A 14,174-nucleotide genomic window follows, 5' to 3' on the forward strand; every position below is an offset into this window, starting at 1 on the left:
CCTGATGTCATTCTGACACCAGATGATTGATTGACTGGTGGATGGTTCTGCCCCTGAGTCAACATTGGCCCGGTGGGGGGAGATGGAGATAAAGATCTTGCAAAACATAACTTATAATTATTTTTCAAAGTGGTTTACAACAATCTAGAATAAAACATGACTGAACAAAGTAAAATATAAAGTATACATTCAAAGCACCATAATTAACAGGAAACTAAAATATTATCTTAAATATTTCAAAAGAAAACATTACAAAGGAAGACAACTACAGACTACACATTTAACACAGCAAAATTAACAATAAACAATAAACAAATAAATACTGTGTGACCGGATATTGCTTTTGTTTGTTACTATGTTATATATTTTTGTGTTTTTATATTGCAAACCCACCTGTGATCCTTGGATGAAGGGAGGTATAGACATTTAATAAATAAAAAGAAATACAGTAATAAAAATTATCCCACCCCCACTTTAGAGTTATACAGTCCTAAGGTAACTCTACAGAGCATTGCTTTTTCTAGACTCCCCATGATGTTTTGAAACAACATGGAATCTTTCAGAATAGCTGCCTGTTCTAAACTAAACATGACAACCCCTATTTTTCAGATATAATTATTCCTTTCTGTTTCATCTAAATGTAAAGGTTATTTTGCCATTGCATAGTTTTTGTTGAATATAAGATCTTCAGACTTTTAAAACTACATTTTCTTAAGCTACAGCTTTGGAACGCTATAATAATTGTACACTTCCTGTCTGTCAAAGCTAACCACCATCATTTTACTCACTTCCTCAATCTGAGAAGTTGTGGTGTTTAACTTGTTCTTTGTGGGTTATTCGTTGGGAGGGTGTGTGTGTCCCTCTTTTGCTTTCAAATGCTTCTGCTAAGAAGCTTGCTAAAACTGTTTGTTTCCTGTATCCGCCATTTTGATTGCTGCTGATTGTACCGTACAGAAAAGGTATGTACCCAATTTGTATGATGCTTACTTGCTTTTCGCTGGATAAACCATGTTTCTTAAATAGGCTCAGCAGTTCTTCAGCAGCTGCACTGAACTTCTTTTTTGACACATTTTCTTTTATAATGAATACTCTTTCAACCCTTTTTCTTTCTTGCCTCAGAGGTTTGCAAAACATTCTTTCTGGAAGTGACAAGCACACAATTTTAGAGCAGCAAATTATGCACAATTTACATGGATGGAAAGCAAAAACACATGGCACAACCTGTGTTTATCCACAAGTACATTTAGATTTTGTTTATTAATTTTAAAACTATTTGCAGCCTAATGTGATAGAATTGTGTGTGCCTGATTTAAATTCCAGAAGGGCCAAAAGTAGATCCAGTATACAAAATCTGATCCTAGAGTATATTTGTTAGTCTTTAACTAACCTCAAGGTGTACATGGTTCTTCTCAAATGACAATGGGTGTTTTCAGTTATGAACATGTAAGTGCCATTGACTTAAATAGGATTTAAGCTTGGAAGAACCAAGCAATGGATTGCGAAGCAAAAGACTTCTCAGATAGCTTCCTTTGATTATACTGTATACCAAAACAGTTAAAAGGTACATCTAATGGAAAGCTTGTGTCCTTCAAAGAAATCATTTGACACTGAAAAATGTTATATGGTGAAATAATATTTTTGCCTACTGTGCAGTAAATGAATTGGATTTAAGCACCCTAACATGTTGTAAGATTGCAGTCTCAACAGTTAACTTATCTAAAGCTGCTTAAGAACCTCAAGTGGCATTGTACTTCTTTCTCCACAATAAGGGTTGCCATCACACTAGGTTTGGCAAACACAGACAGAATAAGAATGCTTTTTTTTCCTGCACACCATTTTTCTTGGTCACATCAGCCTGGAGTCCAGCGACTGAGGAGGGAGCCCAAGGTGAGCTGAGCTTGGGGGACACTCTGTAGGTTTTGTGGGTTTGTCTTTTTTGGGCTGTGTGATAAAGTTTGTGTGACAAGCTGGAACGAGTCCAGAGGAGGGCAATCAAATGGTCAAAGGCCTGGAAATGATGCCTTATGAGGAACGCCTTAGGGAGCTGGGTATGTTTAGCCTGGAGAAGAGAAGGTTAAGGGGTGATATGATAGCCATGTTCAAATATATAAAAGGACGTCATATAGAGGAGGGAGAAAGGTTGTTTTCTGCTGCTCCAGAGAAGCGGACATGGAGCAATGGAGTCAAACTACAAGAAAGAAGATTCCACCTAAACATTAGGAAGAACTTCCTGACAGTAAGAGCTGTTCAGCAGTGGAATTTGCTGCCAAGGAGTGTGGTAGAGTCTCCTTCTTTGGAGGTCTTTAAGCAGAGGCTTGACAGGCATATGTCAAGAATGCTTTGGTGGTGTTTCCTGCTTGGCAGGGGGTTGGACTGGATGGCCCTTGTGGTCTCTTCCAACTCTATGATTCTATGATTCTTGAAGCATCTTTGAAAAAATGAACTCACTGAAATGCAAATGCACTTTACTTTTCATTTTATACTAGCAGTTAAGCAAAACTTCACTGAGATTGAGAAAAGAAAACAAGGACTTGAAAAAAATAAAACTTAATTTATACTTAACAAAATATTCAACCCAATAAGTTATTGACAGGACTGTTTAAAAAACTGGTGAGGTGAGCAAGGATGTAGAGAAGGGCTGACTTTTTAATACTATCTCAGGATAGAGAATGAGTTTTCAGTAGCAGGATAGAAAACTGATGCTAATTTCCAGGGTTTAATTTGAACCCAGGCTCACCAGGACTAACTGTGCAAGCCTAACAATGTCTCTTCAGAAGAAAGTCTTATTGAATTCAGTGGGGCTTCCTCCCAGTTTCAGTATGAAGGCAATTTTGAAGAACATATGAAGTCCTGAGAGTTCCTATGAGCACAATGCTTGTCCCTCTTCATGAACTACAGTGGAACCTCGGTTTACGAACACAATTGGTTCCAGAAGTCTGTTCATAAACCGAAGCGAACTTTCCCATTGAAAGTAATGGGAAGTTGATTAATCCGTTCTAGACGAGGAAAAACACCCCCTAAAGCCATAGCTGCCAAGTTATCCCTTTTTTAAAGGGATTTTCCCTTATGCTGAATAGGCTTCCTCGCGAGAAAAGGGAAAACTTGGCAGCTATGCCTAAAGCAGCAGGGCCTTCGCGAAGGCATCGGCTCCGATGCCTTCCGGAGGCCGGAACTTCGTTCCGATGCCTTCGTGGAGGCAGGGGAGCACTTTTGCGGCTGCAGCCCAGTCGCGGAAACGCTCCCCGGCCCCCAAAGGCATTGGACGCTCAGTAGGCCTCCGGCACCTCGGTTTACTAACTTCCGGATTAGGATAGTTCGTAAACCGAGGTGTTCGTAAACCGAGGTTCCACTGTACAAATGCTTGTTCACACATCCTTGGACTTTCTAGTCACTACCATTTTGTTGGCTAGATTGCACAGTGATATCTAACCCTTTGCAGTCTCCCGCCATTGGGAGCTATGTGAAAAGTAATGTTTTTAGAAACAACTTGCTTTACTTCTGACTTAAGAATACAGTGGTACCTCTAGTTACAAACTTAATTTGTTCCGGAGGTCCATTCTTAACCCGAAACCATTCTTAACCTGAGGTGCACTTCGCTAATGGGGCTTCCCGATGCCGCCGTGCCACCACCGCACAATTTCTTTCTCTTTTAAATTTTTTTTATTGATTTTACAGAATTTATTACAAAAACAAACACAACAATACCCAACACAACAATACAAAATAACACGAAACAGACAAACAAAAATACCAATCTAATATAAATTCAATTTTTATCATTGTCATGTGGACTTCCCCGTATCCCCCCTGTCTGATTTCCATTTCCAATCCTCTTTAGCAATTTATTCTATCATATTTATATACATTTTATTATCTCTTAACCCTATTTATGAATTCTTCACTTTCCTGCATCTCCCCCTCCCCCCCCCGGGACCTCCCCCTGCCACCAGAAGACTCCAGAGTGAGGAAAAGTGAAGGGCAGTCCTTTATATCTTTATATCTTTATTTAGCCTCTCCCCCTCCCCTCCCCCCTAAAGTCCCCCCTGCCACCAGAGACTCCAGGGTGAATGAGACAAAAAAGGGCCAGAGGCTTTTCTACTAATCCAACAATTCATATTTACTCTAATCCAATTTACAGTATACCTTATATTCTATATCAGTTTCTAAAACACAAAATATTTTCTCCGTTAGCCTATTTGTTGTTGTTGTTTAGTCGTTTAGTCGTGTCCGACTCTTCGTGACCCCATGGACCAGAGCACGCCAGGCACTCCTGTCTTGCACTGCCTCCCGCAGTTTGGTCAAACTCATGTTCGTAGCTTCGAGAACACTGTCCAACCATCTTGTCCTCTGTCGTCCCATCTTGTCGACCTTGTCAGCCTATATCTTGTCAGCCTATATCGCTTCCAAATATCTCCATATTTTCCAAAATTTAATTTTAATTACACAATAAATTTTATTTATTTTTAACTAATCATAATTTTCCCACCCCCTCCGCAGCTGCAGATTCAATGTCATCCTTTAACAAAAAACCCATAAAATCTTAACCTATCCAGTCCAAGTTCTAACCAAAATTATCAATCCATCCAAAAATACAATTCAATTTTTTCACCCCACTGCCCTTCTCCAATGTTTCAATGCCCCCTCATCAAATTTCTCTCCCTGCCACCTCCCAAACCACCCTCTACTTTTGCCCTCAATATTCTCCTTTGCCATTTTCAGGTCTTATTCACTTCTCAGCCAAAATTCATCTTCTCTCCTCTGTATGAAAACACAGTCCTTCAGTATTTCTTTAATCATTGTGTCCTCCTCTCCAAAATCCATATCTTTCTCCTTCCCATCATTTCCCCTCTCCTCTTCCAACTCCTCTTCTTCTTCACTCTTTTCCTGTAAATCCATAATGCATTCCTTGAATTTCTGTGTTTCATAAATACATGTCTTCATTTCCTGTCTGTTTTGCACCATTAAGTTCAACATAGCCTGGTAAAAATCCTCTGTTATGTCTTCCATCTCTCTGGTTTGAAGGTTGTGACAGGTGAAAAACAGGAAATGGGGGAGGAGGCTTCTCTCCAACTCAGAATCGAAAGTTATTTCGCAGCTGGATAGGGAGCTGAATTTGAAAATTTCCTCTCATTGTGACGTCACAATGCTTTTCCGCAGCATTGAACCGGGGTGTTACTTTGAAATCAAATTCAGCACTTTTGCAGGGCTTTAAAATCCACTTAAATTTCATCGTTGCTTCGGGGGGGGGGGAGATCAAAGTCAGATCTTTGGAAGTTATTGCTTTTAAAAGAAAATGTTCCTCGCTTCGGTGCTCGTCCTTGCTTCCCAAGTCTCTCAGTGGGTAGGAACTGACTTCCATTTTAAATCCCTCCTGTGTCCAAATTCCCCCCCCCCAAATTAGATCAAATAATTCAGTATTCACGGTACAGTCCTTTTAGAAATTTTCTTTGGAAGAAATTGAGCGCTCAATCCTCGCAGTCCTGCAGCTTTGCACTGACAAAGGTAACTTTCTGAGTCCAAAATGTGCCTCCGCTTCGACCCCCTCACTCTCAGGGGCCTTGCCGGGGAGGGGGGAGCAGCTTTAAGCTCAGCCGGACAACTATGCCCCCAGAAAGCTCGATCTGGGGTTTTTTCAGGGGTCCGCTGCACTGGAGCGGTTTCCCCCCACCTTTGACGTGCCAAGGTCTGCAGAGCTCGCAGACCTCCGTCCGCTATTTCTGTTCTCATCCTGGAGCAAAGTTCGCAACCCGGAGCAACTACTTCCAGGTTCGTGGAGGTTGTAACCCGAAGTGTTTGTAACCCGAGGTACCACTGTAGCTCCTTTGACCCTAGGCCTTTTACCCTCAAATTATCACCCGCTCACTTTTCATGACACCTCCAGATGGCATTGCTAAATCACTGCATTCAGTATTTTATGTGTTATCCTACCTTTTCAGACATAACTTTGGGTGGGTTTTTGCTTGTTTTTTTATAAACACAGTTGCTGTGTCATATTGCCTTACTGTGGAGAGGCTTTTGAGGATTTTAAGGGCTTCTGTTTCTTTAATCAAAAGCTTCCTGTTTTCAAAGTTTCACTGCTTCCTGTTAATTGCTAGGGGGTTAATATTAATTCCCTTGTAATAATCCAACATCTGGGGATACTGTTATATTGAAGAAGTGCTATTTTTCTATAAAAAGAAAGAAAAGGAAAAATGGTTGAAAGGCAGCAAATAATTAAAGCCAGTGTTTTTTTTCTGGAGGGATACGCATACCCCTAAACATTTTGTGAATCCAAGTTTGGCCTCATTGAGGGGCAGTATTTCAAATGAGGAAGATAATGAGAGTACCCCTAAACATCTTTTTAAAGAAAAAAAGCACTGATTAAAGCCCACCCACCCAAGAAACAGAGGGCTCATCCATGTTTGCCCTACTGCTTTTCTTCAGGAAAATCTGGGGGCACCATTAATTTAATTGGGTTTACCCTAAGTAAAACTTAACTGAATATGATCCATAGTCATTGGCTGTACTTAGAACATTCCTCTATAAAAAAAGGTTATGAACCACTTGTTTCCATTTTGTAACATCTAGCCTCAGTTCTATGATGCAGTAGAACCAGTGGATTTTGAAGGTTTCCTAACAATGCAGCTGAATAACTTGGATTTGGAACTCCTGCAAGAACTTGGTGACTTTCCTGAAGATGATTTGGAGGTAGTCTTTACTCCGAAAGAGCACAGGACCTTGCAGCCATCATTGCCAGAAGAAGGGTATGGAAACAGGGATTACTTTTTAAACAAATTCCCAACAGGTTTGCAGCCCACCAGAGAGATAGTACACTTTCCGAGCTAAGAAGCATCTCCCCTTAACCACCAGGTGATGTGTAGAAGTGGGCTGTGAATACTCAGTGGCTTAGGGAATAGACTATTATTATTACCCTTGTTTGGGGCTTCACCCTGGTATTGAAAATATGTTCCAGGGAAACATCTGGGGAAGAAGGGCATGTACCGTATATTCCGGTGTATAAGACGACCCCCCAACTTTTCCAGTTAAAATATAGAGTTTGGGATATACTCGCCATATAAGACTACCCCTCTTCCAATGCACACTAAATAAAAATTTAAAAAGCATCAGATTTGATCTCAATATGGTACTGTTAATTTTAATTCAAATGCTTATGACATCAAACATGTAAACATAAAACCGTGCAAGTGGATTAAACTTTTCCTAATTCACTCTAAATTAATTTCCTAATTCACTCTGAAGCTGAAAGGAAGGTTAAGATAATAAACCTATGGGAGCTGCCATGCTGTTTGTTTTTTAAGGGGGAGCAGTGATCACAGTTACAACATTGAGGAATTTCTAGCCTTCTCAATGGCTGTACGTAGTAGGAGAGAGAGTGCTAGTAAGGGAGGGGAGCAGGAAGGATTAGATAGAGTGTGGAATGTGGGGGTGGGCAGGACTTGTTGCCTTCACTTCTTTTTTTCAATGGTCATTTGCTTTTAAAACAGTCCTCTCCTGTCAAGTATCTGTAAACTGGGGAGCCGAACCGGGGGGGGGGGGTGGAGAGAGAAAGAGAGACTATGGAAAGGGGAAAAGATTATATAAATACTGTGTGGGTTGGGGATGTACTGCTTTGCTGAGTGGCCCCCCCTCCTTCCCTCCCTCTCTTCTTCTTTTCCTCCCTGTGCTGAAACTCATACAGTATTTTCTAGCCGTTTTTTGGTGGGGAAGTGGGGTTGGAAACCTGGCAGGCTCTTAGATGAGGAAGAATGGGGAGCAGGGAGGCTGTTGTTTTAAAGGACAAGGGCGGGCATTTCAACCAGCTACAAGCACTCTGTACTGTGCTAAAGGGAAGCACCTTCGTGCTTCAGCTCTAGAAAGCATTTTCCAGAAGTTGTTGAGAGATCGGAGAGAGAGGCGGAGATATCGAGGCAGGCAGAGCCAGTGAGATGGAACTATAGAGAGGAGAGCGGAGAGATCAAGGCAGGCAGAGTCAGCAAGAGGGAACCGCGCACGCTTCTTCGCGTTCATACAGCCGCTGCCGTTTTTGAGCTCCCCCCACCGTATGCTGAGACTGCAGATTCTTGTACCAGGTGTGTAAGACGGCCCCCCAACTTTTGAAAAGATTTTCCTGGGTTCAAAAGCCGTCTTATACGCCGGAATATACGGTATTAAATTCTGTGGGCACATTACTGTATTTTTTCTGTGTATAACGCCCCCATGTATAAGATGCTCCCTATTTTGGGGACTCCAAATTGAGAAAATGAGGGGAGATTGCCCAGAGTTGTTGAGCAATCAGTTGTACGCCCTAATGCTGCAGCAGCAGCCAATCAACACCAGCTCTTGACACAGCCACCAATAACATGTCAAATAGTCGCTGACAGTCTCTGACTCGTGGCAGCAACCAATCCCACATCCTCCCTATGCACTATCCATGTATAAGACTTGAATGGTGGTCGGGGTGCTGCGGGCAACACTAGGCTCTGTCCTTCTCTCCTTCCCTCCCTCCTTGGATGCCCTCTCGCATCTTGGCCTCCAAAGGCTTGCCCAGCTGTTCATTGCAGCAGCCCTGGCTACAAGCTCCCCAGGCGAATGGTGCCTCTGGGGCTGGTCAGGTGGTGCTGGGTGCCAGGAGCTGAGGCGGCCTTAGAGTAAGCAAGCAAGCAAGCAAGGAATGGAGGGAGCCCAGCCAGCCAGTCCGCCAGCCCTAGTGGGAGTCTGGGCAGGCGGGCAGGCACTGCATTGCCCTTTCTTGTGCTTGCTGGGAGCTGAGTGCCTGGTGCTGAAGGGGAGCCTTTCCCAGCCGCTGCTGCCACTGCTGCCTCCCAAGGTGAGTAAGGGGCTGGCCTCATGCTCACCTTTGGCCAGTCTCTGTTGGGCCACTCAGGCTGGGGACATCCTCTTCCCAGGCCCTGTGGGGCAGTGTGAGGAAGCTCCTCTCCTTGGAGCAGGGGAGGAGCAGGAGACCAGGCAGGGGGGGCACAAGTGGGCTCCTGAGCCCCACAGGGGTGCTGCAGAAATAATGTCGTTGGTCAAGGGAGCTGTGAACTCAAAAAAGTTGAGAACCTCTGCTTTTGGGGATTCACCCCTCAGCCAGCAAAGCTGCAGAGATTGCATTCTGAACTGGAATCTCTGTGTGGGATGAAGGGAGAGATGCACTCATGTACTGTACTCAGATTTGAATGGATGTATAATTATCAGGATTTGGAGTGATGTATCATCCTTACAAAAAGCAATAAGAGAGAGATTGGTACAGATGCTGTACTCCCCCCCCCCTTCATGAAGCTAACAGCAGTTCCCTCTCCCTATCTCTCATACTGTGGAACCTCAGTTTTTGAACTTAATCCATTCCAGAAGACCATTCGAGTTCTGAAATGTTCGAAACCTGAAAACTCAACACAGAAGCCTCAATACAATAGGGAAACTCAAAATGGAAACTGCCTTGGAAGTTCGACTTTCGAGGCACATTTGAAAACAGAAGCATTTATTTCCGGGTTTACAGCGTTTGGGTTCCAAAACGTTCGTAAACGGAGACCTTTGAAAACCAAGGTTCCACTGTAAAAGCTAGCTGTTGTACCTCTCATTCTACCCACCCCTCCTTCAGAATTAGGAGCTATAAGAGAAATGATTTAGATTATTACACTGATGCCAACTGCATTGGCTGCCAATTAGTTTCTGAGTCCAGTTCAAAGTGCTGGTTTTGAAATATAAACCCACAGCTCAGGGCTGCCTCTCTCCATGTGAACCTACCTACCCAGACGCTGCAATCCTCATGTGAGGGCCTCCTTTGTGTGCCTCCTCCACGAGAGGCTTGGCTGGTGACAACACCAGAAAGGACCTTTTCTGCAGTGGCTCCCCATTTGTGGAATGCTCTCTCCAGGGAGGTTTGGCAGGCGCCTCCATTACATACCTTTAGGTGCCAGCAAAAATGTTCCTCTTTAACCTAGGCCTTTGGCTGACTGACATCAAATGTGTCGGGGGGGGGGGTTATTATGTATTTTGTGTCTTTATCTTGTGTTTTATGCTGTGTACCTCCCTGAGATCTACGGCTGAAGGACAGTATACAAATCTAAATAAATAATTAAAATTTAAAAATAAGGACAGGATTAGACACCTTCTCCTAGAGTGCCACTGCCCTAATCTAAAAACATTTGCTTAGGGTTACTACCAGTAATTAAATCTTCCAAAAAAATTATGTGGGGAGGAACCTAGTCCCAGTTAACATTTTACATAATGTATAGGCCTCAACCTGGATGTGGTACTTGAAGTGCCACAGTCAGCACATAAAAAAATCCCTTCTGGACCAGACCAAAAGTCCATATTCTCTCACAGTACACGCAATATGCCAGCAAGTTTGGAAAACTCAGCAATAGCCAGAGGATTGGAGAAGATCAGTCTACATCCAAATCCCAAAGAAGGGCAGTGCCAAAGAATGCTCGAATTGCTCGAATTGCTGCACAATTGCACTCATTTCACATGCTTAAAATTCCACATGCTAGCAAATGCTTAAAATTTTACAAGGCAGGCTTAAGCAGTATGTGGACCAAGAACTCCCAGAAGTGCAAGTTGGATTTCGAAGGGGCAGAGGAACCAGAGACCAAATTGCAAACATGCACTGGATTATGGAGAAAGCTAGAGAGTTCCAGAAAAACATCTACTTCTGCTTCATTGACTACGCAAAAGCATTTGACTGTGTCGACCACAGCAAACTATGGCAAGTTCTTAAAGAAATGGGAGTGCCTGATTATCTCATCTGTCTCCTGAGAAATCTCTATGTGGGACAAGAAGCTACAGTTAGAACTGGATATGGAACAACTGAGTGGTTCAAAATTGGGAAAGGAGTACGACAAGGTTGTATATTGTCCCCTTGCTTATTTAACTTATATGCAGAATTCATCATGCGAAAGGCTGGACTAGATGAATCCCAAACCGGAATTAAGATTGCCGGAAGAAATATCAACAACCTCAGATATGCTGATGACACAACCTTGATGGCAGAAAGTGAGGAGGAATTAAAGAACCTTTTAATGAGGATGAAAGAGGAGAGCGCAAAACATGGTCTGAAGCTCAACATCAAAAAAAAAAAAGATCATGGCCACTGGTCCCATCACCTCCTGGCAAATAGAAGGGGAAGAAATGGAGGCAGTGAGAGATTTTACTTTCTTGGGCTCCATGATCACTGCAGATGGTGACAGCAGTCACGAAATTAAAAGACGCCTGCTTCTTGGGAGAAAAGTAATGACAAACCTAGACAGCATCTTAAAAAGCAGAGACATCACCTTGCTGACAAAGGTCTGTATAGTTAAAGCTATGGTTTTCCCAGTAGTGATGTATGGAAGTGAGAGCTGGACCATCAAGAAGGCTGATCGCCGAAGAATTGATGCTTTTGAATTATGGTGCTGGAGGAGACTCTTGAGAGTCCCATGGACTGCAAGAAGATCAAACCTATCCATTCTGAAGGAAATCAGTCCTGAGTGCTCAGTGGAAGGACAGATCCTGAAGCTGAGGCTCCAATACTTTGGCCACCTCATGAGAAGAGAAGACTCCCTGGAAAAGACCCTGATGTTGGGAAAGATCACAAGGAGAAGGGGATGACAGAGGACGAGATGGCTGGATAGTGTCCTTGAAGCTACGAACATGAGTCTGACCAAACTGCGGGAGGCAGTGGAAGACAGGAGTGCCTGGCGTGCTCTGGTCCATTGGGTCACGAAGAGTTGGACAATACTAAACGACTAAACAACTACATAGGATTTGGTTGCAATAACCCTATAAATAATTCCATGTCTGGCATGAGAAACTGTGCTAGTAGCTAAGTGCAGAGCTAAAAGTTCAAACCACCTTTGATGCAAGTACATTTTTAAATACCTGACATTGAAACTTTAATGACAGCATTTCGTATGCAACAATTTGCCCTTGTAAAAAGATTGGTCAGCAGACTCCAGTGTAGTTCAGATATTCAAAAGCAGGTATGGCTGGACAGAGATAGAGACTTTACATTGCAGAGATCACAGGTATCTTGCAGGGAGCCAGTCTATGGTATTCCTGCAGCTTTCCTATTAAATTGGAAGTCTCTCACAATAACAGCACCTTCCAGAATCAGTACAGTGGCAGCTCTGGTTACAAACGTAATTAGTTCCGGAGGTCCGTTCTTAACTTGCAGTACCACTTTGGCTAACGGGGCCTCCCGCTGCACCGCTGACACGCGATTTCTGTTCTCATCCTGAGGTAAAGTTCTTAACCCGAGGTACTACTTCTGGGTTAGCAGAGTCTTTAACCTGAAGTGTTTGTAATCCGAGGTACCACTGTATTCTAAACGGGCTATAAATATTCTGAAATATTTGAATCTGAGGGTTTCCACACAGGCCTGGTACATCAGCAACAGAGGATGCAGATGGAAGCTGGACTGCGATCCATTTCAGATACTGTAGGAATTATCACTGTTCACTATTGATTTAGGAAACCAATGAAAACATTTTGAAATTCACTTTGAGTGAGAGTTTGGCACTCTGCTGACACCTAGTGGTCTTTTCCTGCTGCTATATTGACACATGCAAGCATCTGCCACACATGAGCCACTCACTTCATTTGAGCTCTGTATTAATAGAGCTGCTCCCTCCTCTATCCACTAATCACTATATTCTCTTTTCACTATATCATGGGTGGGACAGAGTGAGAATGTAATTTTAATCTACTTGTGCTTTGGAGGGAAATTAAGAAGTTATGGATGAAGCTGACCGGCCCTGCATTTTGACATTTGCTGAGTTACCCATTACTGTACTGCAAAGATCAGGAATGGGCAACTCAGCCAATTAAGTACTTAGCAGGTGCAACGTTCCCCCCTGGCCAAATATAAGAGTGAACAGATGAAAATGCCTAATGCTTAGTCTCTTTGTTGGTCTGTCTTATTCCGCTTAGTGCTGCCTCCTTTCCAGATGTTGCTGCATCTGTAGCTCCTGCCCTCCCTGACCACTGGCCATGTTGGTCAGGGACTGCTGGAAGTTGGAGTGGGAGGGCACCTAGAGGGCACCAGGCTGGGGAAGGTTACAGAACCTGATCCTTTCAAACCTAAGGAGCCTGCAGAATCAGGCCAATGGTCCATCTAGTCCAGCAGCCAAAGCCACAAGCAGGACCGGAGCACAAGAGCTCCCTCCCCTCCTGTGGTTTCAGCAACTGGGATTCCCAAGGAAACTGCCTCCGAACATCATGGCTAGTAGCCACAAATAGCAAAGACCAAGAGCATCACTTAACATTTCCTCCTTCCAGGCTTGAGATAAATGAATTCTTATCTCATTTGAGGGACACAGGTGGTGCTGTGGCCTAAACCAGAGAGCCTCTTGGGCTTGCAGATCATAAGGTCAACAGTTCAAATCCACACAACCAGCTCCTGCCAACCTAGCAGTCTGAAAGCATCCCAGCACAAGTAGATAAATAGGTCCCACTGCGGCAGGAAGGTAAACAGTGTTTCCATGTGCTCTGGCGCCCTTCACAGTGTCCCGTGTGCCAGATGTGGTTCGGTCATGCTGGTCACGTGACCCAGAAAATCTGTCTGCAGACAAACAGCGGCTCCCTCAGCCTGAAAGCGGAGATGAACACCATATCCCATAGTTGAATTCAACCAGACAACTGTCCAGGGGTCCTTTAGCTTTTTAACTTTTATCTCATTTGAGCCAGAATGCATTCTCCCTCCACTCCAATTTTTCCACTCCAAGAAGACCAATCATTTAGTCTTCTGCTGTTCCTCAATTCACTGGCTGGAGATAGTATGGATTATTTTTTTGAGTTTAAACAACATACTCCTTTAAAAAATGATATTTGTATTTGTGTGGTTTATTATTTGACTTTGTATGGTTTGTTCCTTTTTAGCTATAATTCAGGGATGGGGAACCTTTTTGAACCCAAGGACCACATCCTCTTCTGGACCATGTTTGAGTGGGGGCAGTTGCCGATGGGGGATGGGGCCAGAACAAGAAGCAGGCAAAGGAACAAATGTAAATTTTACATTTGTAATGGTAGGCAATTTCTACACACACTCGCACACTCCTCAGTATCTTCCTTGCAGACAAGCTAGGGGCATACTCAGAGTTTAAAGATGCATTTTGACCAGGCCAACATTAGGGTAAATTAGGGCTGTTGAGGGATGTGACTTGGAGACAGTTATGAAGGCTAAATAGAGAAATTTAGCAGGTTGTGTTTGGCCC

General features: G+C 43.4%; 1 protein-coding gene across 7 annotated transcripts in view; it reads left to right on the forward strand.

The window, feature by feature from the left end:
• DOCK8 (dedicator of cytokinesis 8) overlaps positions 1-14,174 on the forward strand; it is a 148,781-nt gene that overhangs the window by 9,016 nt on the left and 125,591 nt on the right. For 6 of the 7 annotated variants that reach the window (XR_015946139.1, XR_009558306.2, XR_015946140.1 and 3 more), the window contains exon 3: positions 6,568-6,743. Coding sequence is in view for 4 of the 7 variants with exons in the window: in XM_035100303.3 (XP_034956194.3) it covers positions 6,568-6,743 (176 nt within the window). In the remaining 3 variants the exon portion in view is untranslated. Of the gene's footprint in view, positions 1-801; positions 960-6,567; positions 6,744-14,174 lie in introns of those variants that run through there. The other variant, XM_035100306.3, reaches the window with a different exon arrangement.

Source organism: Zootoca vivipara, chromosome 10 (genome assembly GCF_965207765.1).
Source record: "Zootoca vivipara chromosome 10, rZooViv2.hap1.1, whole genome shotgun sequence".
In the NCBI taxonomy this organism is placed as follows: domain Eukaryota; kingdom Metazoa; phylum Chordata; class Lepidosauria; order Squamata; family Lacertidae; genus Zootoca; species Zootoca vivipara.